General features: G+C 44.1%; 1 protein-coding gene across 1 annotated transcript in view; it reads right to left on the minus strand.

Annotated features, from left to right (window-relative positions):
• Positions 1–644: 644 nt before the first annotated feature.
• Positions 645–24484, minus strand: part of PITPNM1 (phosphatidylinositol transfer protein membrane associated 1) — an 875847-nt gene continuing 852007 nt past the window's right edge. The window contains exon 24 of the mRNA XM_069628971.1: positions 645–11774. Coding sequence (XP_069485072.1) covers positions 11469–11774 — 306 coding nt within the window. The 3' untranslated portion in view covers positions 645–11468. The remainder of the gene's footprint in view (positions 11775–24484) is intronic.

The raw sequence follows: 24484 nt of genomic DNA on the forward strand, positions 1-24484 counted from the left end.
GGTTCAGCAAATTGATGCATGCAAATAATTGCAAAGAAATCTATGCAGAAATGTCAATCCCAAGATCCAGACCCAAAAATATATGGTCGACATTCACAAATTACCTTTGAAACTCGCCCGACCACATTGTATATAAAGAACGGTGAACTTTATTGGAGCAGAGCTATGACGATATGATTATTGATGGAGGCCAAGTACGATGAGTGTTAACTATGCACTAGGTAACTTGACATATCCTATAGCTACCAGTTCGAAGTCAACATCGCCTTGTGAAATTGTTATATGTATGCTTTTTGTTTGAAAATCTCAAAAAGGTTGTTTAAAATAAATTAGAATTGGTGAACATACGAAGGATATAAGTTGTATGAATGAGGCCACAAGTTGTGGGACATTTCATGCAACATCTTCACAATGTGGCACAATTGAGATTTGCGGAAGCGATCTAAAACTCCTTCTGGGATGTGACAGCACTAGAAGATTCAAACATTGTGAAATGTTATGGGTGTTTTCTATTAATTAAATTTAACTGGCTGGCATGAAGAATTAGGAGTTACCGTTCTCTGCAAAATTTACTCATAAAGCCAAACAAATTGTATAGTTTTCTTCCAAGTACAAAAAAGAGCAGAGCATTAACAGGAGGAGAGTCCTGGAGTCAAAAAACTTTAGTTCAATCTCCATAGACCACCAATATTAATACATTATTATTTTTTTTATAATTGAGTGCTGGACAGCAGTGTCATAGTAGCAACAGGGAATATTCAAGGCTAATAAAACTAGTGTTGCAAGAAATGAAGCTTCTCATTTAAGATGCCTATGTGAAGTATCAGATAAAAATACAACATAATATACAAGTACAATTACAATTGAAATGTAATCACAACGGTTAATATTCTTAAAAAAAGGGTAGCTTACTGTGGTCTTTGAAAATGACTGCAATGCTGTTGCAGATCTTTTCGCCCATATCCTGGCTAACAACTTAATAACTCGAAAAAGGAGGTAATTCAATAAACGTTTGTTTGTTTAGGACGACCATGTTCCTGTGATAAATGTCAACCGTTTGTCAGTAGAAGGGTCCTAAATGAAAAACAATTCCTTACTGTTCAGCTCTTTATGTCAGTCTCTGATCTAGTTGAGAGCTTAACTGTGTTTGCGCTAATATGAGGAATTTCCAAGATATACATACTGTCCATTATGAGCTTACTAACGATCATTATCCAAAATAGCATCTGCTCTTGAAGGCAATGGCAGTAAAGAAGCCTATTTGTAGGAACAAGAAGCAGGTCAATTCTCAGCAGCATTTAGTGACTCCATTCAAGCACAGAGGATCTTGCCTTTGGCCACCTTTAAGAGCAGTTAAAGTTACACAATAAGAAGTACATTAAACATTCTGATCAGAGCTAAAGAATACAGACTTCAGTGGAATTCCAATGGAGGCTAGGCACATTTTTGTGCCATCAAGCACTACCAAAAAAAGGGGGCAGGGAAAACGTGGGTTGGCAACTACTTGTGCATTGCTGATGGCTTGGTTCATCGTGATCCAAGAATTCTAGAAAAAGATGTGGACTGGCCCAATGTGGTCTGAGGTGTAGAAAGCGGGGCATTGGGATGTTGCACAGTTGATAGTCACTTAGGATAACCCCATTCTAAATTACAGCCGGTCGAGGACCCTATCCTATACATTATGGGAATAGATGTGCCGCTCTGAGCTAGGACCGTCTTCTAATGTGGGCTCAAACACATCCCTCTAGTTTCTTTGCCAACCTTGTGGGCCCCTAACATATAGAGGCTGATTTATTTGGCATCCATTGACCACAAAGGAAGTGTTCTTGTTGGTCTAAAGTAGAGGGCGTTTGCAAATTTGTAATAGATCTTCCACAACTTGAAGAAGGAGCCAGACAGTATGTCACCCAAATGAGCATGGTGCACATAAAATGGAGATGTATTTACCCATCAAATCCTACCCAGATCACAGCTCCTGCCACAAGTAGGGACTTTGCAGAAGGGTGAAAAAAGCTGCCAAAGTTTTCCATTTTAAGGCTCAGTAGTACACATCAGTTTTTGTATTCACTGCAGCTGCTGAATGAGAAGTTTAAAGATGTTTCCACCTTGTTCAAAACCGCTTGATTAGGCATACCTGTCCTCATTAGGAGAAATGGCTGTAAATATATGGATTAGGACCATGGTCAACACTGGGAAGGTTTGTGAGAGTAATTTCAACCAAGAACCTCCAGCACGCCATTCAGCCTCTCTGCTTTGGTTTCATCAGACTGTCTTGGATGCTGGGGCAATGGGCGGGTCCAAATTAGAAGGGTAATCTAGCAGCCTGCAGAGCACTGGGAGACCTCAGCGCTGAGGATGGTGCTGTAGTGGAGGAGTCACAGGGAAATAAGAGCCTTGAGGAGGTGGAGAAAGGTTTAAGATGTTCTCAGGAGGGGGCACTGATGTTCGCTGCTGGGGCAAGAAAAAGACCATTGTTACACACTGGGATTTTAGAGTCAGAGTCCTGAGGGTCTGCCAGTATCTGCTGCTCTTTCCGTTTCTTTTAGATGCTGGATATTCAGTTTTCCTAAGAAGGCAAACACAAATCAGGGTTACCTTTGTTGTGAAAGTGACAGGCTTGGCTGTTTACCTTGTCTTCCAATCAGCAACCATTGTCACATGCCCAGGCTCAAAACCTGGAGTGCTTTAGTTGCCATCCGGACACCTCATTCAAGGCAAAGACACACTGGACCATTAGAGCCAGCCTCAGTGTCAGAGGTGTGGCTAGGTCTGGAAAAGATCTGGGGCTACGCTAATGTCAGGACTGTCAGGACTGTTAGGACTCCGGGCTGGCTAGCCTTTCGGTAGTAGCCCCTGAGCTTCTATCCGGGGCTACAACCAAATGACCCGGGGCTATAGACCCCTCAGCCCCTGCTAGCAACGCCTCTGCTCAGTGTTCAGTTTCACCTTTATGGGCAAAGGTACCCAGTGAAATACCATTGGAAGACTCCCAGTGTAGAGCTAGTTTTTAGCCCATCATATTGCAACTTGGTCCTACATCCTCTCTGCAAATCCCATAACTAACAGTTACTAAGAACAACAGTGCACTAAAACGCAACCCTCAACATTACTACAAGAGAGGCCGTTGGTGCCAAGTTAGACCTTTCTTTTCAAATTAGTAATGAGCCTACAGTTCCTATCATCTTCTTAACTTCCTTATTAGATCATGTTACAGGGAAAGTATAATTTAAAGCTCCACTTAAAACAAATAGTTGTGAATTAGGGACAACCAAACAGAGTTTTCCACCAAATAACCAGAAACATGGAGAGGAAGTGGAAAGCGTGCTTCCATCTTGAAGTACCTCTGTAAACCGCAGGCATTAGCCATAACTAGAATTTGCTCAATGATTGGCAGATAATCTGTCCAGCTACTTCACAGTTAAATTTGAGAAAATTGAGACAACCCCTAATTTTCTTATCTGAATTAGATAATCTGATGCGTATATGGCCCAGGGATTTGTGGTTTAGTTTAGGGACTGGACATACACTAGATCCTGCTAGGCTCTCAAGTGATTTAGCTTTGCTGATCCTCCTAACACTTCCTATAGAACCAGCCCTATTTCTTTTAGCTAGCTTCCTAAGTCTGTAGAAGTTCATCTTACTGTGCCCTGTTCCTAGAACCTGGGTTGTGGCACTACCACATCCAAAGAAAATTCCATCCTTATGGTAGAACAAAGCAGGTTTTACCCCCAACAATTTGTACTCCAGTCTCTATTCCTCCATCTTCATAACAGAACAAGCCGCCGAGACAAAGGAGAAAAGGACACTCACCTGGTAGCTTTTGCTCTGCATCTGCATGATGAACTTTGCGAAATTCTGATTAGCATGTGGGCTGAAAAACTCTTCTTACCAGTGCTGGGACATGACTGCAAAGACCTGTAACTAAGTGTGATCTGGTTGGAAACCAAAGCTTGTGAGGGTCCCTCATGAAAAAGTGCCTATCGCACGGCAACCATATTTTGAAAACTATCCGAAATGCGATAGGCTGGAAAAGGGGACCCTGCATTAGCAGGGCCTGAATGGAAAAACAGAAGAAACATGTTATGCTTTTAATAAAGAGGGGGTGGGTCCAACCATTTGTGCATCGCTCTCATTATTATTATTTATTTGTTTTTAGAACATGGGTAGGAGTGCATTTGGATTAAGCAAAGGCTAGGAATTAAGGTACAATATGGTATTTTTAACCAGTTGTGTAACTGTTAGGAAACAATATATATGTAATAGTATGGTTCATGAGATCTTGATTTTTAAAGCTACTATATTTATATAGAGTGTATTAACGTGCTAAATAAACATTCGATAAATCAAAATTGAATTAATACGTGGTAGAGCACAAGATGAAAAAGTCTGGCCCCACCAGTGGAGAGAAAGCAATGGCAAGTGAAGATGAAGGGCAGTTGATGGGTCTGATACAGGCGCAGGAGGGCCCATGCACTGGCATCATAGCTTTGCCAATGTACATCAAACTAATTATTTGCTGTACAAAAGCTCTGGACCTGTGGGAACATGGCCAGTGGCTCGAAAGATGTCCTCTTTTACTAGAGCTCCATTACTGAACACTTTAAGACCTGCCTGGCCCTCAATCCTGCAGGTGCTGAACTACCTTTCCAGAAAGCTTCTTGTGGTGGAGAGCCCTTGGAAAGAATCTATGTGATTTTAACGAATACAAAAATAAAGAATCAATTTCGACTGAAATATAAATAACAAAAAGAATACCCAATTGTTTTGGGGGGGGTCTGGAGGGATCCCCTATGCAAGCCCCCGGTTTCCTCTGGTTTAAAATGCCACCCAGCCCCCTCCCCACCAGATTTAGCCCCTTAGCCCACCCCCACATATATTTTTAATAAATAATTCGCTCTTTTTCTGTCTTTTTTATTCGTAAAAAATTCCTTAGTTATTTTGTATTCACTAAAATCACTGGATACCCTTGGAACCAGCTGGAGAAGTATTCCTACCATAGGTGTGGGCCCTCACTGGAGAGTCTAGGCTCTGCTGGGGACCCTCTGAGTAATGGTACGCTGCTAAGTGGACAATGCCACTGCTGAGAACAGAGCAGCCTGTCCTCAATGCCGCTGCCTAAGAGAAGCCAGCCAGCGGATGTCCTAAAGAAATTATCTCCTGGAAAGGTGGAGACCTGAATGATTTCTCTGAGAAGTTTGTAGAAAGGGATTTGGGAATGCCAGGGCAGAGTTTATTTAGTGGTGTACCTGAGCTCTCAATTGGGGGTGTGGCGAGGAGAGTGCATTGGTTGCAGGTAAGGAGGGTGTTAAGGGGGTCTGGTGCTCATTCCTGCCCAGGGCCCGTGTAGGGTACTCCTGCTCCCACAGAGAACCCTTTTGTTGCCCTAGCACTGACTAGTGAACTCAGACTACCAACAGTGGGGCATTTGGGAAATCAACTTCTCGCGTTCCTCTTCAAGTGAGCAGTGCATCAGGACAGGCGGTTGAGGAAATTGCACAAGCTGCTCAGCAATTGATTACATTGCTCTGGATGTTCTACTCTTGCATGTTGCATAGATGGGCCCATCCAGCCTAAGTGAGGAGGAAAGAAAAAAAGTTCACTGATCCCTTTGTTCTGCTAAGGTCGTTAGGTCATGCTGTGTTCCACCATCGCACAAAGCAGACAAGGCTACAAATTGGCTCCTGACTCTGGTGATGCCTCCCTGCTCTCAAGCGGGACTTAATTCTGTGCCTAGATAAAGTTAAAGATCTTGATGTCGGCTGTGGGGAAAAATATGAATGTTTACTCAATGAGCTTGCAAGCTCAATTTCAGAAAGGAGGGGAAGCTAATATCGACTCCTTGGGAAACAGAACTGTGACCATAGAAAAAGGCCTACAAATTCTGCATGACCTAAACGAGACGAGGAAAAAGCTTTGTGACATTGAAGATCTTGCCAACTTGGCTAACCCGCTGCGAGGATGTGGAAAATAAAAGCCTATGTGAAACCCTGAGGGTCAAGATCCTGATTGAGAGAACTAAGGGAGCCGATCTGAAGGCACATTTTCAATGCTTCTTAGACGGCTGGTCCCTGATATAAGCACTTAAGGCATCCTAATGGACCGCATTCATAAAGTTGTTCCACTAAGGAGAGGAATCCCTTAGGGCCTGAGCTATGTTTTATTATCATTGTCATTGGATGGAGGTGCAAGCCCCTAAATACTGGATCCTGATTCTTGTCCTGTGGAAGAAGTCTTGTACTCATCGTGTGCTGGTGCTCTGAGTACTTGCCCCAGAGTACAGGTGTATTCATCAGATTTCTTCTCCGGGGTCTCCAGGGTCCTGCATTGGTGGGGTTTTGCACGGCTCCACCATAGTGGTTCATCATTGGAAGCATTTGGCCCACATCCTGCTTTGCCTCCTTCCCTCTGTGCCTGGCGGGTTTCAAACCTGGCCCTGGAACTTGTCAAGGATGTCTCCTCTGGCATCATCTCAGGTTGGTTGTTCCTCTCCTTGGCATGCATGCACCTGTAGGGTAGGACAGGTACTTACTTGCCTTTATTCCATAACCCTGGCCCTGCCTGTGGATTAGGTCATATTATTGCGTATGTGGAAACTTTTAGGGACCTGCAAAAACCAACAAATGACCTAAAACAGGTTCTAACCTGGAAATAACATTTTACTCGATTCCTCGTGGGTCCCTGGAGTTAGATCCAAGTCTGGCATTTTTAGTGGATACGGGTGATTTATTGTGGTTTTTAACAACAGATCAATGCAGGTCACTCATGCCATTGACGAAACATTGGAAACTTGGTTTCAACCGGTTCTAGAGTGGGTATATTATTTCTGCCAATACTTTTGGGCATATATAGGGCTGGTATTGTAAATCTACTTGTGATTTATGTTTGGTCCTCAGGCGGATTTCTAATTGCGTTTAACTCCTTCTCACCCTAATCACTACACTGTAAATTAATAGGATTATCATCTAGGTATTTATCTTTAAGACTTAGTGTGTGGGAAGTTGTGGGGGAATCTGTGGCATTTGTGGATGCTGCTCAGGACTGTGTAAATGTATTTTACTGTTGTCTAGAGCCCCCTTTCCCCCCATCCCTTAGCCATGTATGTATTGAATTTACAAACAGGTATGTCATATATTTTGCTATAAGAGAGTAAAGTGTTTGGTTGGGACTTTTACTGTTTGTTCAGTACTTATTTGAACTCTGTGTGGTTTTAGGAGTATCTCTGAACTAAAAAGTATACATTTTTCAGTATATCTATGCAGTGTATTCTCTTGAAGTGACTATCTGTGAATTACTCTACCTATCCACCAGCCTGGTTTCCTCCCTTGAGTAAAGCCTGAATGCTCTGTCATAGCTACTACGAGAGAGAGTTGGGTATATATTTTGGTTGGGACTCTGTGTATGCTTACGATTGATGGTTTGTCCCACCTGACGGCTGTGGATAAAATCTCCCTACCAGTTATGAAGGGCTGATCAGCACAACTTAGGACAACCCATCTGTCTCCTGATGATCCCTTGAATATCGAGTAGAGGGGGAACAATAAAGACATCCATCTGTTCAATTCACCTGTCGGCCTATGGGACATTGAAGTCAGATCCCTACATCATCTTTGGTCAGCAGTTCCACACATCATGGGCACTCTTCCATAAAATCTTAGCATCTAAGCTTCCAACATGTTTAACATACTAATCATCAATGGTAAAGGTTTCAATTCTCTCAACAAGAGGGTTACATATTTTCAATATACTTTATGGGCAACATGTAGCTTCTGTTCAAGAGACACACCACTCCAGACTCCAATCAAACCACCCTCCGTCTTTCCTCAGCCAATGGTGGAAAGAAACGAGGCGGGGGAGCTACTCTTACATAAGGGTCTCACCTCCCCCCTTCCAAGATGAAGTGTAAAGGTTTGACAAATAGTGCCTATATTGTTTTCTTCTACAGGACAACTCAATGGTGCACAGTTAATCCTAGCAATGGTCTCTGCCCACAGCATGGTCATAGGGAATTTGTTTATGATTTTCTTCCCATCCTAATTGATTTCACTATGGGGGACCTCCTCATTTGTGTGATTTCAATTTGGCCATGGATCTAGACTTGGCAGGGTCAACTAATGGTAAATAGGTCCATAGTACAGATGTGTTCATATTGGATTTAACTGCTACTGGACCTGTTGACATGTGGTGCTAGAGACACACTGACCAAATGGTTTATGCTTTATACCTACATGAACTACTCGAGTGCTAATAATATCTTTGAGTTTTCCCTAAATGCCTCAAATGAGGACTGTTGAAATGTAAACCCTTTCTATCTCAGAACATGTTCCTCTACTTGAAGTGATAGTCTTGGCCCCCTAGTTTGGGAAATCACTTATGTAGAGGTTAACAGTTTGATTATTAGGGATCCATTAACAAAGGCAGAAGTTGAGGCCTTCATCGAACGATTATTTGACCTAATTGAGAACGGGTGAGAATTTTATCTCCCATATCATTGAGGGGGTTTTGTGATGTCAACTGAACATTGTAAGAACACCTTTAGTGTACAATAATGGGACAGAATGTGTTACTCCCAAGTTAAGCATTGGGTGATGAATGCATGTATACTATTAGGGACCAGATCCCTTACCCTTTTTGAAAAAATTATCTTCGAGAAAAAAGTCCAAAGAGAAACTCTCTGACATATACAAACTACTTTTGCCTGCAGAACCTAGCCCTATGTCGAAATATGCCCATTCCTGACAGGGGATGCTAGAAAACAAAGACTTGGAGAAAATCTGGAGGAGGGTGCCATCCTCATCAAGGTTGGTGCAAAACATAGAGCACAAGTATCAACATCTTCATAGATTCCTGCTTGGAACCAACACTTCTCACCTGATCGGGGAAATGCTTCTTCGAGGTGGATATGGATTGTCTCTTTCACCCATACTTGGCGGACATGCCACAAACTTGGGAAGCACTATATACCTATTGTTGTAACCATCAAGAACATTGCAGAGACCAACTTAACAATGGCCTTCAAGGTGATCTTTAGAAATGACCCACAAGGCAATCTTACTGGCAAGTCCAATTATAGATATTTACGATGAGAAGGGATATAGAGCCATCCTCACATTTCAACTCCTGCTCACTGCTACAAAGACTATGTGCAAGATGCACAATGACAATTATGCCTGACCTATAGGTTTCTCCCCAGCATGTGCGGTCAACCGTTTGTGAACTAATCCCCTTCTAGAATAGGGGTCTGCAAACATGTGGCTCTCAAGATGTTTTGGGCTATGAGTCCCATGATGCCTCACCAATGACAATGCTGGCTGGGGCTGATGGGAGGTGTATGCCAAAGCCTCTGGGGAGCCAAAGGTTGCAGACCACTATCCTATATTCATTACAAGGAGAAGGGCTTAATCTGGCTAACCTTCTTACAGAATGTACGGTGGTACCAAAATAACTACATTTGTCCATAGACCCCTGCAGACTATCTGAGAAGCAGGCTGAGAGACCCAAACATACTGATATATAATGATGGTGTGCTACCGGAGGATGACACTGCTGAACTACACCTAGTGCTACTGCGATGATGGTACTGTCTGGCTAATGCTAGATAGACTTTCAAAATGGATGGATCGGGCAAAACGAGAAAGGGAAGCAGACTTGCAAATCTGTCCCACTATTTAGTTTGTGTGTGGCGCCATTGTAAGGAACATAAAATCAATGAAACGTTTGAAACAAAAAGCTGCTCTGGGTCCTGCCCCATGTGGGCCAGATATTTCCATAGCATGAGGGAAAGAGGATGGAATGTGGAGCTTATAGAGCATGAATGTGTATCATGGAATGTACTGGTTGGTCTGCTCTGACGTTGAGTCAGAGATCAGAGCAGGAGTTCTGGTGTCACTTTTCCCTACAATAAATAATCTTCTTAGGAGCTTTCCTTAGTATCTTGTGATATAAAGGGTTGTGATACTGTGCACCAGTTATCAGCTACCAGAGGCATTAAAGTCACATTATTATATTATTAATATTAACAGAGATGAACATGTTTTCATGGTACAAGTCACAGTATCTCATTCAGTTATTTCATAACACTTGCAGATTCCATATACACAATGACATTATTTCACAGTCCGGGGCCAGGTCTTACCCATTACCCAGCAAGTTCAGCAGAAACTTGAGGAGCATTTTCCTGCCGATGCCATTGATATGGGTGCAGGGTACCCCTGCATCCCTTTGAGAGGATTCACTCCCCCACCTCATGTGTCCTTAGAAACAAGACCTGCTAACATTCAGTGAGCAGCCTCTAGGTGCTTGCGATCTATCTTCATGACACATCCCAGCCTCTCAGATGACATTAAATAACACAACAATATCCCATTAAGGTGCCCTGAGGGCGGAAGACAACATCACCGGCAGACGGAGAAAGGAGGTGTGTGCAAAACACATGTGCTTGCCAGCCACTGGCACTCCACAGGATCCAGAGGTTGGGGGGCTGATAAACAGCTGGAAGGTTCTGCAAGTCAAGGAATGAATACAGTGTTGCTGCTTTGAAGCATTATTTTCGGGGAACTTTTTTTTTTAGCTTTTTTATTCACAAGTGTATTCTGTTTTTCTCTAGTTTGCAATAAAGTGCTTGTTGTTGTATTTGTCGAGTACGTTCCTTCTCTTGCATTGCTCATGTTCAGAGTTCTTATCGCCTACAGGATGCACTCTTCGTTTGATGGCGACTTAGTGGCCCGAACACCACATGTCCATTAAACGTCACTGCAAGACCTAAAGTGCACAGAGAGTGGGACAATAGTCAAGAGGGAGCCATTTTTCCAAGTATCCAAGCGATTTCCTTTGCGTTGTGAAAGTTATGAGTAGCCCTCAAAAAGAATGATCTTTGACAGTGGCGTGAGTTGGCAGAGTACTGCGACAAGCTGTGTCCCTGGAGGGCGGGAATGAGGTGCACTATTAGCACTGCTGTGCACAAGTCTCTGTCCTGGTATTGTAGGACATTCTGCATTATCAAACTGTTGTGCACTCTCAGAGCTGTGGTATTGAAAGCAGCATTGGAATAGCCTGAGGGACTGCAAGTCGGGAGCGAGGTGAAGAGTGTGATGCGCGTAGAATCCAGTAATGAAATAGCAGAGGGTGATGTGGTCAGAGGGGGGATCACAGGCACAGCTCTGGTTGGGTCCCAGTACTGGAATTACAGAAGATGTAGGTCAGGATAGCCATCTCATAGTACAGCTATGTGGGCATCCCAGCACTAGAATCCTTGGTGGTATTTATACGGGACAGGAATAAGGTTCATCTGCAGCGTGTAATCTTTTGCCTTGAAATAAATAAAAGGGATGGGTGATCCTTCTTGTCCTGGGTCCTAGAGCACCTGCTTGGAGGGCACGAACGTCCTTTCCCTTCACACTGATGCACTGTGCAGCAGAAGAAGAAGGCAACCCCGCCACCAGTTGATCATTTGTACGAATGTCAAATCCTACTCACCCCTCACTTTCCATTTTCAGACTAGTACTGCGAGGCTTTCCCCTTACTAGCCCAGATGGAAGGGTAGCATTGCTTCCTCCGCCTCCACCTTCACGATCTGACGGGCCCCGTTCACTGACTGTGTGGCGGGAGCGCAGGAGATGGCTTTGCTTCCGGAGGAAGTTCACTGGTCCTGGACAGCCATAGGCCCCTTTGGACCAGCTGGCCCGCGGGTGGTTCCCCGGGTGGGTTCCCTTCGGCGAATGCGCTTGGCTTGTGGTCTCCAGCTGCGCCAAGTGTGCGACATAACCTTCAGACAAGAACTATGCAGCAGAAAGAAAAAAGAGAAAAATGGCAATATATGTTAAACTACTCATAGCAATCATCCTTATTGCATATTAATTCAAGGCTGGTCTACTGGCAAAGTACAAGATTTCTCATCAAGCCGTGCCACGAAACACGCCTGCCGGGCAGGTTCAGACTGGCCTGCAGCAAAATGCCCAACCAACCGGGCCAACTTAGTTTTGATCAATGTTACTGCCTCAAAGTCTACTAAAATATAGTATTTTCCTAAAATTTTACAAAAAATGTGCCTCTAACAATTTTGGACAAAAACTAAAACGGTAATTTACCAATGTGGGCCACTTTTTATTGGGGCCCGGGCCTTTTGTACGAGACTCATATTACCACAGAGGCATGGGGTTGTGTCAGGCTGTTACTGACTGGCCGGTGGCACTGAAACCTCTGGGGAAGAGTTGAACCAATATTGTCATGCATTATAGTTCATGAAAGTAAATATACAACTGTTAAAAATATGGGGCTTATCAGCGCTAACCATTTCCAGTTTTCAAAATATTTCCAGTCACTAGGGGTCTTTTAAGTGCCTGTGAGAGTTTAGTAGGGTGAACATTGATGTTAACACTGTTTGAAATACGAAACTCTACAGGATGTTGACATTATGAGCCATGTACTATGCTGTGACTTGTAAATAGTTTTTTATTTTTAAATCTAGGGCTTAAGGTTTACCTAGACCTTATGCAGAATCGCAGGTATTCGTCCCTTCTTCCCTAGGGAGAGACTCCCTGTTTGAGGCTGGGGAGATGAGCATGCTCCGCAAGACCCTCCCCTAGGGGTTGAGGCAAGTGGGACCTCACTGGGAGAGACTTCTTCTTTGAGGGACAAGGGAACTACCATAGCCGCATATACGGGACTGTCTTCTATGAAGAACACTATGGCTACTTTATGTTTGGTTGATGGCAATGTAAAAAGAAATCCATGTGGAGAAAATAAGGAAGATTTCTCTTTTAATAGAGGCATTATTTAACTGAGATGAGTCAGAGCAGATGGAGAGGAGAGTGCTATGCCCAGGGGAAGGTTGTGACCCCATTGCGCCTCATGGAGGTGGAGCCCAAGCAGATCGCAGAGCCCTCAAGTTTTAAAGAACCAGAGTAGCAGAGTGTGAGATGCCGCCAACCCGGTGTGCAGGACCGCAAAGGAAGCAGTACAAACAGGAAAAGGAACAGATACCTGGTAGTGGAATGCCCACGCTTGCAGAGTGATGGGCAAGACGGCCGAAGAACAGTGCTGAAACTACTGCAAAAGGAAGCCTGAACGCCTTACGAGCACCATTGACGGCAGACACAGAGGTGGACTGGGAACCAAAAGAGGCCCTGGAAATAATGTTCATATTGGCCCAATATTACACATTTTCAGCAGGCCGAACCCTTTTCCCATGAGAACATTTGGAAATAAAATAGGTTACCACACAAAAGAGGCCCACTGTGCAGAGGCCTACTGAGAAATCTCCAGAATTCCCTATCAGCCAATCCACCCCTGGGCAGACATCCGACAAGGAACAGAGAACGGGAAACCAAAGAATAGCGACGAGAGCGAGAAGCAGTACCCGAGCGAGAGCTTAACCCTGCAACCATTCCCCGCATAACGAGAGATACCCGGGGAATTGGGAACAACCAGAGTCCGTTGGGGGAATCATTATCTACGTGAAAGAAGTTGTCCCAGTCCTAAGGACGAAAGAATAACCAGAAAGTTGAATGATTTGAACTGTAAAACTCTAAGAGAATGAATAACACATAACCCGGTAAGGAAAGACTGGGGTATATGAGGAGAGGAACTCGTCCCAATCCAGAGTATGAAGTAGTATTGAAGATTCCAGTTAAAGGTAGCAAACAAGATATAAGAGGAAGATTTAAACAAGCCAGGTAGGGAGCCAACAGAGACTGGAAAGGGCACCCCTGGGAGGAAGGGCAAGAACCGTGTATATTCAAAGTTGAAGGCGAGCGAAAGTGTAAACCTGAAATATATAACGAGAAAGAGGAGATAAGACTCGCAATTGAACACGTGAAAAGAACAGTGAGCCTCAGAGAGCGCATCATTGACAAAGAAAGCCTGAGAATAATTTGGAAAAGGCTAAGCAAATAGACTGAAGAGCATATATGTGGGAAACGTACTACAAAAAGAGGACCACAGAAAGCACAAGATTCTAGAGTTATCTTGAGGAACTACAAGAGTTGACAAGAAAGACTACCAAAGAAGAAATCTATAATCCAAAAAGAAATCTGTACATAAAAGGACTATCCAAAGCGAAGATAAGACCAAGAGAAGAAGGGACGTTTGGTTGGCCTATTTAATTTGGTTCTATTTAGTGCTAGGGTCAGATAGGGTAAAAGGGTATGCCCTTTAGCCAGAGGGAGAGATAGGCCTTATTCTTTAATTTTAATAGAGTACAGAATGTCCTCAAAGTGTCCGACTCCTCCTTCCGACCCACCGCAGACTGTAGTGACTTGATGAATGTTGCCCTGGCGGTTATCTTTGAATTGCTGATAGAATGTTCATGCATGGGTCCGACTGACAGCGGAGGAGATTATTGATGAATGCTTCAGTGTAAATGTTCTGAATGTGTCAATTGGGGGCCTGAGCTGGAGTGCATGAGTATAGCTGGCAGGTGGCCTAATAGTGTGTATGGTTTAAGAGTAACTGGAACCTATTAGCTAATGTACAGAGTGATAATAAAAGCTGCCTGGACTTTCTAACCCAGGGGTTCTTCACAGCTGGTCTGTGTCTGGACTCCAGCATCAATCTCCTTTCAGTTACAAGGCCCTCGGATTAGATGGTCTGAAAATGGTGGGCTGGATCTGCAGAATGAAATTGTAGGCAATAAGAAATGCCAGGAGAACTACAAAAAGTGGTTACTGCAATATAAACTTCAGATGATCCAGAATGATGCCGAAAGAATGTTAGCGATAATTGGATCTAATAATGATAGAACCTTCTGTACGATCATTAATAATTTAGAGGGTAGCTCATTAAAAATGCAGATAAATCGTATCTCTGAAATAAAAAGCTGAATCTTTGAATAACAAAGTGGGTAATGCCGATAGTAGTGCTGAATGGGAATGGAGTTTCACCTATGAAGATTTGTTGCTTGCTATAAAAAAAGGCAAGTAGTTCCCGGGCCACCAGCCCAAATGGGTTGGCAAACTAAATTTATAAAGCCACTTCAGATTTGTGGGAACAAATACTAATCATCTTGTTTAATAGTATTATCTATCATAGTCAAGCGCCAGTCTCATGGAAACTATTATTGTAGTTCCCATTTTTTAGAAGGGAAATCTATTGGACTCACTGAATTATTGGCCTATTACAGTTCTGGATGCAGACTCGAAGATATTCTCTATATTAGTATCAACTGAATTAGAATCCTGGGCTGCTGCCCATGGTCACTTGTGTAGATATCAATCAGGGTTTAGAAGAAATGTGGGCACATCTTTGAATGTAACCATCTTAAACCAGCATAATTAGGGCCTTACCTCCCAGAACATCTTTCAACACCGTAAGGAGGAGTAGATTGTGGGAGAAACTCTCAGGCTGGAGGTTGACATTGAGTCTGCTCAGTATTGTAATATACCTCCATACCGCTACGGCTCTCCAAGTGCGCCTAGATAGTAAAGGCACTCTGCCTGTTAAAGCAGGTTGATTCAAGCAGGGGCTATGCCAGGGGCGAGTACTGACCCCCTGTTTGTTTAACTTGTACATTTCTGACATGGGTATGGCGCTTCAGGCGGCCGGTTTGGCTTCTCCTAGATTGGGTAGTCGCTACATTCATTGGCTTGCATATCCGGACAACATTTTATTATTAGATCTTACCCAAATTGGACTTGAAAGAATGCTTAAGGCTCTACAAGGTCATGTGGAAATAAATAACCTGAAAAAGTGAATAAAGCAAAAACCCAGGTTATGAGGCTGTTGGCTGGGAATAAGAAAGTGGGGTTTAAATGGTGTTCGGATAATGAGCCCCTGGAAGTAGCTAATCATTCATCTATTTGGGTGTTCCAATTTTTGGAAGGAGAAGCAGGGGAGGACGATGCCAGCAGTCTCGGAGCCAAAAGGGACAGTTTTGTGCCCAAAACAGGGAAAATTCTTCATAATCATCTTCATAACAATTGGCACAAGCAAAAAGGCCCATAGTTAAGTGTTATAAAACTAACGTTATACCAAGTATAATTTATGGTATGGAAATTAAGTTAAATCTTGATTGGGGGCTGTTTGGTGCCTTCGAAGCTGGCTTGTGGCACAAGGTGCTGAGGCTGCCATAGGGTTTACTTGGGGTTGCTATACATTTCGAATTGGGGCGTGTATCACTAAAATGTCTAGTTTACTGGAATGCTCTTCTTTTGTTGAGGAAAATAAGATTAACAACCCTGGACTCTTTTTTTGTGACCTGAAGGCACTATTACAAAAAATGAGTGTGAATACCTGTGCCTGTAAATGTGAGTTGATTTTGGATGAAAAGAATTGTACTTCTAACCAGCCGGAGGTTAACAAGCATACTGTGAAACAGTGGTTATGGGATATGGACTGGGTGGTTACCTGTTGTGAGTTTAGGAAATGTAAGTTGATTGGGGACCTAAAGCTTGAACATAAAAAAGGGGCATATTGCTGAAATATCTAGAGAAACTCCCTAATTTCAGATTTAGAGCGCAACTCATGAGGGTCAGGATTAATTTGTTAAATGCGAAGGAAGAAGTATTTTTGACGAACAGGGAGGATTATCCCCAGCCTACATGCCATTATTGTGACAACCAAGAGGTAAAGGAGAGACACAGGCTCATAGTGAGTGACTACTATGCCTGGTTGGGAGTAGCATTGGAAATGCTGTTTTCAGGGGAGATTGGTTAAACAGATAATGAACGTTTTAGGATTTTTAAAAGATATTGGACTAGTTGAAAGTTGACTTGGGTATGCACATTTTACACTTTCAGCAATTTAATTGGCAAACTGATGGTCTTAAGAGGATTTTATACAATTAATGAAAGTGAGAGGAAATTGGTTTTCTTCTTTTGTTTTTCTTAATTCTTTTTGCATATTGTTTTTGTTTAATCTTTTCCCTTTCCTATCTTTTTTTAAATATGTATGGATTATCAATTGTATGAAGATGAATTTGATCTTCTGTATCTTTATTTCTAGAATTGTATTGATAAATGCTCTTGTCTTGTGAAAGGTTTATATGTTGAACCAGTGCACAAAATAAAATAAAAAAGAATTTGAAATCTTATAAGGACCACTAACAATGCTCTTTGCATTAGCCTACTCAATATTTGCACCCAGCGAAGGGTGTTCAGCCAATCAGGTGGCTGGAACAGCGGGCGAGAATACACAACCCCTGCCGACTGTCCCAGCCACACGAGGCCCTTTCCTGAGTGGTGCCTTTTTTTTCTTCATTCTATGAGGGGGGATGCAACCGGGAGTCTCTCCCTGTGCCCCCTGCACCCAAAATGGCCCGATTCCCCTCCACTCACATGCGGGACTGGAGCATTGTGCTCCGGTCCCGGCGCTCCTCTAGTCTGGCCACCATAGACATGGAAAAGCGACTTAGTCCCTTTTCCATATGGTGGTGGCCATTTTTTTCCCTTAATTTTCACAGCCCACAGCGCCGAGCTGTCTTCGCTCGGGCTGGCAGGCCGTTTAAGGCTGTGTCCGCCCTTCTGGCAGGGCATGAAAGCCATAGTGTGTTTCACAAAGCCCAGTGGGATCAACCACACACACAGACAGTGTTTATGTAATAACAGTTGTTAAGATGGATTTCCATCTACCCAGGGGTGTATTTTGGGAGGCCAAACTATTATGGTGAACAGGAAATAGTCTAAAATGTAGCCAAGCCAAATCAATGTAGGTATCGCAACAGTAAGGCTTAGACGTCTAGAGCTACAATGAGTCCACAACATCAATAATTTCAGTTAGACAGGTAAGTACAAAAATATACAATGATTTCTTAGTCCTTTAAAATACACATTAAGCAATGAAACCTCTAGGCAAATGTTTTCACAAACATACTATAAAACATAGATATATATATTCACCTTTAGGAGATCATAGAAAGCATTTGCTCTAATAACCAGTCTGAAACAGGAAAATACTCGGATGTCTAAAGTTCAGTAAGACACTTTAGTGCAACCATAAAACAATTCCCTAGCATTTGCTAAGTCCAGCCGTAAGATGGTTTGGGGCTTTGTGCCCTAAAGTCACCAGTTCCAAAGTTATACTTTTCAGGTAGGTTTACTACGTGATTGGACAATGCCATTGGTTGTCCCTCAGATTTCAAAAAGTTAAGGAAAGTATAGGTAAGTAACTCTCTCAACCCCATTACACTGGGATAGGCCTAGGATAACCAAGTTAGGAAAGAGAGCTGTTGACACGACTTTATGCTCATGTTACCCTCTGGAGGAAAGAGAGGGAAAAGAAACAGGTCGGTTAACTTACCCACTGACTACCATTCCTCCAGAGACCACTGCTGAGGTTCTGGACTCTGTTGGGGAGACAATCATCTGTGCTTGGTCCGGTCAAGGGAGGCCCAGTATTGACAGGAGTGCAGAGGTCACTTTCAGTTCGGGATTTAGTGCTTCGGTCACAGTGCTTGGATCTAGGTTCCAGGCACCTTCCAGCTGAACACCCTTGAGAAGAAAAGATGACTTCTGTGGAGCAGGCAACCTCAGAACACCTCAAGGGAGTGAAGAAGGACGATTCAACAGGAGTCACCGGATCAGGCAGTGACAGGCGATCTTCAATGGAAAAAACAAAGGAGTAGGTCCGGCACGGCTTCTGTTGATGCAAGAAGGCTGAAAACGCAGGAGCAGGTGTCTTCTAGTTCAAGCTGAAGATCCTCCAGGTTCCAATGATGCACACAGAACCGTGACGACTGCAGCAAGGCAGCCAAGGAGAGAGCTATCCAGTTCACCGGTTGATCCAAGGACACTTCCAAGCACTCTGAAGGCACAGATCCTCAAGCAGGGTCAAGACCGGTTGTTCCCACCAGTCCAGGCTTCGAAGCACTGCCAAGGGCCTTCTTGAGATCAGGCAGAAGAGCATGGCTTCACCAAGACTTCACTGGAGTTGGTGCTGGTCAGCTGCAGGGGTCGTTCTCGGGTCGTCAGCGGCTGCACTTCTTCAGGGGGGGGGGCCTGGCTCCAATGAATATCTGTGGAATGGCTGCAGGAATTCTCCTTCGATCCAAGATTTGGATTGCAAGCCTGCACAGGTCGACCAATGGTAAAGATCTGCACCATTCAAACTGACCACACAGTGTGCAACACAACAGACATTCAGACACTAGGATGTGGACTGGGACCAGGCAGTTCCAGCTCCACTTCTGGCCATACACAAAGACCACCGCTTAGCCTGCGAAAGCAGCAGTTTTCCCTGTAAAAGAGCATTACATATAAGAAGATTCTGGCCCTGAGAGGGCAGGAAGAAAGCCAAATTACGATATGGCCAAAGGAGAGGCACAAATGTCATGGCACAGCCATTTTAAGAGTGCTAGCCACTCTTAGTAGCCATGTGTGGTAATTGCAAAAATGCGCACCTATAAAGTTTAAAACACGGTAGGAAAATGGCCACTGCCACCAGCCCATCCTGGGCACATTAAGTGCCTTAACCGCGCTTCAGCTTAGGGTGATGTGTGCCGTCGTAAAACTACAAGAAATCCAGAAAGAGAGACAGTCTCTCAGCACTGATTGTCCTATGGACTGATCATTCTCCCCATCAAAATGAGCATAAAGCAGACGGTATTACTTGCCTCCAACGGCAGGTCAGGAGTCAAAGCAAAAGCAAGGGTGTCCCATAGAAGTCTATGGGAAGAAAGCACCAAAAGGAAATTCTTTCCTAACAACGGACAAGGCCAGCAAGATTAGATGAGTAGCCTATTGCTGGCCAGAGGAATACCGCTGCTTCTCCTCACGCCACGATTCATCTTAATCTTCCTGAACCTTGTCTGCTGCCAACACTCTAGACCCTGGCAGTAAACCATCAAGAGGCTATAACACCCTTCTCCATTTCAAGACAGAAGTTGAACTCAACATAGTAAAATAAGCGAACAAACTGGAACAGAAACTAGTCTTTTCAACACAATGGAAGCAGAGCCAGTAAACGTATGCAGACAGTGACCCAGCTGTGAGGTGCATCAAAAGCTGTGCAACCAAGGGTAAATGTACTGACTGGGGATGACCACTGGTCCCTGCTAATTGTAATGGGTGTTATTGTATGAACCTAGCCAGAATGCCTTAACACCTGTTTTTCACTTTTACTATCAGCTACAGATGTGGGCGTTTCCCCTATTGAATGCAGAGCGACCAAAGTAGTGGGGGTGTTTTTCCCAGTAGCACTGGCAAGTAATCTGCGAGTGGCTGAAGGTGCAGTGGGTTCTGACTGTTCTTAATGTCACGTGATTGGGGCGGTTGGAGAATTTGAACAGTGCAGCGAAGTTGTCATGAAAGGAATGTTGCAACCGGCTCACCTTCCTATTTGCATGTTCTACTTTTGCTATATTTATTTACCTTTATGACTTCATGTTGTTGCTCTTCCATTTGGAACCCCTTGCCCTGCTGAGTTCTTACTTGTTCAATTAGCCAAGTGTCTCAGCAGGGATAGTGGCGGTTTCCTCTCTTGTCCGTATACATCTTCTGAATCTGACCTGGAGCCTCTAGCATTTTCTGAGCATCATCACCCGACCGTAACAGGTGGCGACAAGTTGCAGCTCACCCATTGACAGCACAGAGGGATCGCCACGTGGCAAGAAAATCCTGCTCTGCCTCCATGGCCTGCCTATTCTCCTGGTTAACCCAAGCACCCAGGACTGGTTCTGGGGCTGCCGTTCCAATATGGGGTGGCCCGCCTGGCTACCTGGAAGATCAGGTACCAGTTCCAGGCCAACGCTAGGCTGCTGCAGCTGTGTACCAGCCTATGCAGTAGCTAGGCCAACAACAGACGGCTGCAGATGCTTCCCAGCAAACGCAGCCCAGCATTTACTGCACAGTTGTTAGTAAAACTGCATGTTCATTTGCATAGCACAGTGCCTCACTCCTTGAAGCAGTCCCTAATCTTCCAGGCACCTCCACAAAACGTGCAAACCCCTCTTTACACTAGGAAAGAGGAGTACTCTGGCTATAAGAAAAAAGCTGAGATAAGTGACACCGTTCAGCCAATTCACACACCTTAGGTGGCCAACTTCCGAGCCCCCCCCATCTATCTGCGCTTAACCAAGGCCTTCCCAGGGAGAACAAATGCACCATACAAAGTTCCTGCAAACCTCAGGCCCTCCACCTATATCCTGGAAGCAGTGAAAGCAGAAATTCCTAACATATTTGGATGCCACAGACGCCATGGACTACATTGATGCATGCAAAACCTATATGCTACTGCACGGTTTAAGGTTGAAGGACAGGGGATGTTCAGAACCCTCCCACCCATATTGGTAGGCCCAGGTAAATACATTAACATACTAGCAAAATAGATAGACATGATAACACTCATCAATTGTTAACAATCAATGATTCTGTAGGTCGCTGTTCCCAGTCGCTTATCACTGTGATGTGCTTTTCCCTCTGAAGTAAACTGCACTGAGAATGGGCGTGTGTAGCTGGCTTACATACCCCGGAGCAGAGTTGGCGTGCTTGAGCGCAGTGGGACATTCTGCGCGCTCTCCCCACCTGTCGCCTCACACTGGCGCAGTGCAGTGCATTGTGGCACATTGGGGTGCAAATATCTCAAACGGTATGTTTTAGGGCCTTGAAAAGTGGTTTTCAAGGGAGATTTGTTCCTCGTGGCGAAATGCTTAAAATTAGCTTTGTCCGGTCCTACTACGACCACATTGATGTTTCACCGATTTGAGGCAATGGTCTAATGTGTGAAGGGGCTGAAATCCAGGGAAACGGTTGGGGTTTTCAAATGTCATGTAGCCAGTAATGTCTGGAGGGTCCTAAACTGCAAAATGTGGTGCAGGTTGGTGGACGGTGTGGAAATGTATAAGGAACAAGCTATCAAATGTTTTGCTTGATAGATTTGATGAGGCCTTGTTTTACATGGGGGGGGGGGGAGCAGAGTCCTATGCACCCAAAATAAAAGAGTTGCCACATGTTCTATTTGCACTACGGGCAGGAAGGAGACAGTATAGAGGAGTATGCTGCATCTCCCAGGGGCTTTGACCAGGACATGCAAGTTTGGTCCATTCCTCAATGAAGTAATGAGGGACCAATTCCAGTTACGGGACAAACAAATAGGAGAAAGGGTATGGCTGGCTCATGGCAATCCTTCCTAGGAACAAGCACTGACATTGGCCAAGGCCATGCAACAAAACATTGTTTGGGTGGAAGAAGTAGAGAAAGCGAGCACTAGCACCACCCGTTCCAAAGTACACCAAATGTACGGAGTCAAAGTACATGTGGTGGCTTCCTCCAAGAAGCCTCTACCCCAGGGTAGAACAACACAATGCTTCAGATGCAGCTCCATAAACCATTGGAGCAATTGAAAGTTATGCCCAGCAGCAGGCAAGGCGCGTGCAGGATGCAGCGAGTCTGCAAATCCAGGTGCAACTCACAGAAACTCAAACCACCCAAATCCAGAGTAGCATTTGTCTAAGAGGGTGACCCAGAGGTACTTGTGGGATGGCAGTCTTGACCACCAACTGCCTTGCAGATGTAGCTCCCACTACCAATGATGTCCCGTCATCAAAGAGGTCAGCAAAGCGGGCGTTAGCATCCACCCGATTCGATTCAGGATCCCAATACATCATTGTTGCTTGTGACTTGTACAGTCAGGATTTCAAGCATCTTGTGGGTCCCCTAAAACTGAAAGACATTAACCCAGGACATTATTCCGGATACAATGTGGGCATTCAAGGATATGTCAATGCCACTATAAGCTACAAATTCAACAAAGTCCTCAAAGAAAGCCTTCAAGCCAGCCTCAGTGCAACAAATGCTATGCAGTAAGCACACCATTTCCCATTCACAACAGGTTTGGTAATTTTGAGGCCATTAGAGGAAGGGTACTAAGAACAAGGTTGAAGCCTTGGTGGCTATTCAGTAAGCAAGGAGTGAGGCCAGTTAATGATGCAGTGGTTATAGTCAATCAGAAGCAAGCCATCAGCAAAATAAATGTATGACTCCCACTGGGCAGTGCAAGCCAGATGCAAGAGTGTCGGAGATTTAGGTTGGGTCAAGTTAACTTATTCCCAGCTCCTCCTCCTCATAGCCTGGAATGGTGGTAGGGTGCCCTGAAGCCAGTCCTGCATCCAATCCAGAGGAGTCAGTGGGAGCAAGAGTGAAGGCTAACAAGAGACTTGTCCCCAATGCTCAAAGGTCCAATGAATTCATATGTATCACAGCTGGAGATTCAACCTTATTTGAGCAATATCCATCTATTGCGAGATCGATTTTTAATAACCAGACTCAAGTTGGATTGTTTGCAATACATTCTACATATGCTAGATGGTAGATAGAAATCCCAAGAAACGTGTTCTCTTAATGTCCTCTTTGTAAGAACACTAAGGAAACATCATTTCATTGTTTGCCACAAATATGAAATACTTAGGAGGAGAGCAATCTTTCCGATCCTAAGGCTCAACCAGACGAGACAATGTTGACTGAAAATGTTGATATTAAGGCCCTTGTGGGTTCCTAGGATGTTTAAACATTTGTAAGAGGAGTTGTGTGAAAATTAGAAACTAAAATATCCCAATGACAGACATGAAATGTATACGAAAGATGGCTTTGCTGATGGATTCAAATATATTTGTATCTCAATTTTGATTATAATCTTGTCACATTTTTTATGAAATAGTACAAATAATTACATTCAGATGTTCATATAATGCAATGTATGTAGTTTCATATTTTGCTTAATCTTTATGTGTTTTTAAAAATTGTTTTTGACTGCCCGAATTGGAATAAAGTATTTGATGAAGAACTGGGAACTGGTGGTGCATTTGTGGCTATCAAAATGGTCCCAGCGGTTGACCATTGCTTGTGCCTGGAAACAGCTTAGCTATGTTATCGGGTGTCCTGAATATGTTTTCAGAGTGATGGCTGCAGAAGCAGAAGGTCTATTTCTTGCACTAGCTGTTCCTTGAATAAGTGGATGGGAAATTTTTTTGCCAGCAATTAGTATTTGTACCATGGGTCTTTGAGGGCCCTCATCCTCGCAGTCACCTAACTCCAACACTATGTCAGTACATTTACTAGGCAGGTCTTCATCTTCACATCTCCTCCCTCTTGATGTTACTTTCTTATCCACCTCCTCAGTTATCACATCCCCTACGGTCTTCCCTCCTCCTTTGTCCCCGTTCTCTCCAGCCTCCTAGTTCCCCCTCAAACTCCATGTTCTCCTTCAACTCCTGCCCCACACCTCCAATGTCTCCAAACGCCCCCACTCAACTGAAACAACTCATGCCTTCTGTAGGGACACTGCCCCCAACATCAGGAACCACCCTCACTAAACCAGTCTGAAGTGTGCAGGTTTTTGTGCACCATAACAACATTCGTCAAAATCTTCTAGTCTGTGGCTTTCTTGCCACTCCGTTTGCGCCATCCTCCATCCTACTTGGAGCCACAGACCAAGCCTTCATAGCAGCTGGCCTGCATCTTGGAATCTCACTTTGTGAATGCACGAGAATGGGCTTGAGCAGAAGGGCTTCATGGGTTTCCCTTACATTACATGTTCATGGACTGGGCTTAATATGGGAATA

This window comes from Ambystoma mexicanum, chromosome 12 (genome assembly GCF_040938575.1).
Source record: "Ambystoma mexicanum isolate Mex_15411 chromosome 12, UKY_AmexF1_1, whole genome shotgun sequence".
Classification (NCBI taxonomy): domain Eukaryota; kingdom Metazoa; phylum Chordata; class Amphibia; order Caudata; family Ambystomatidae; genus Ambystoma; species Ambystoma mexicanum.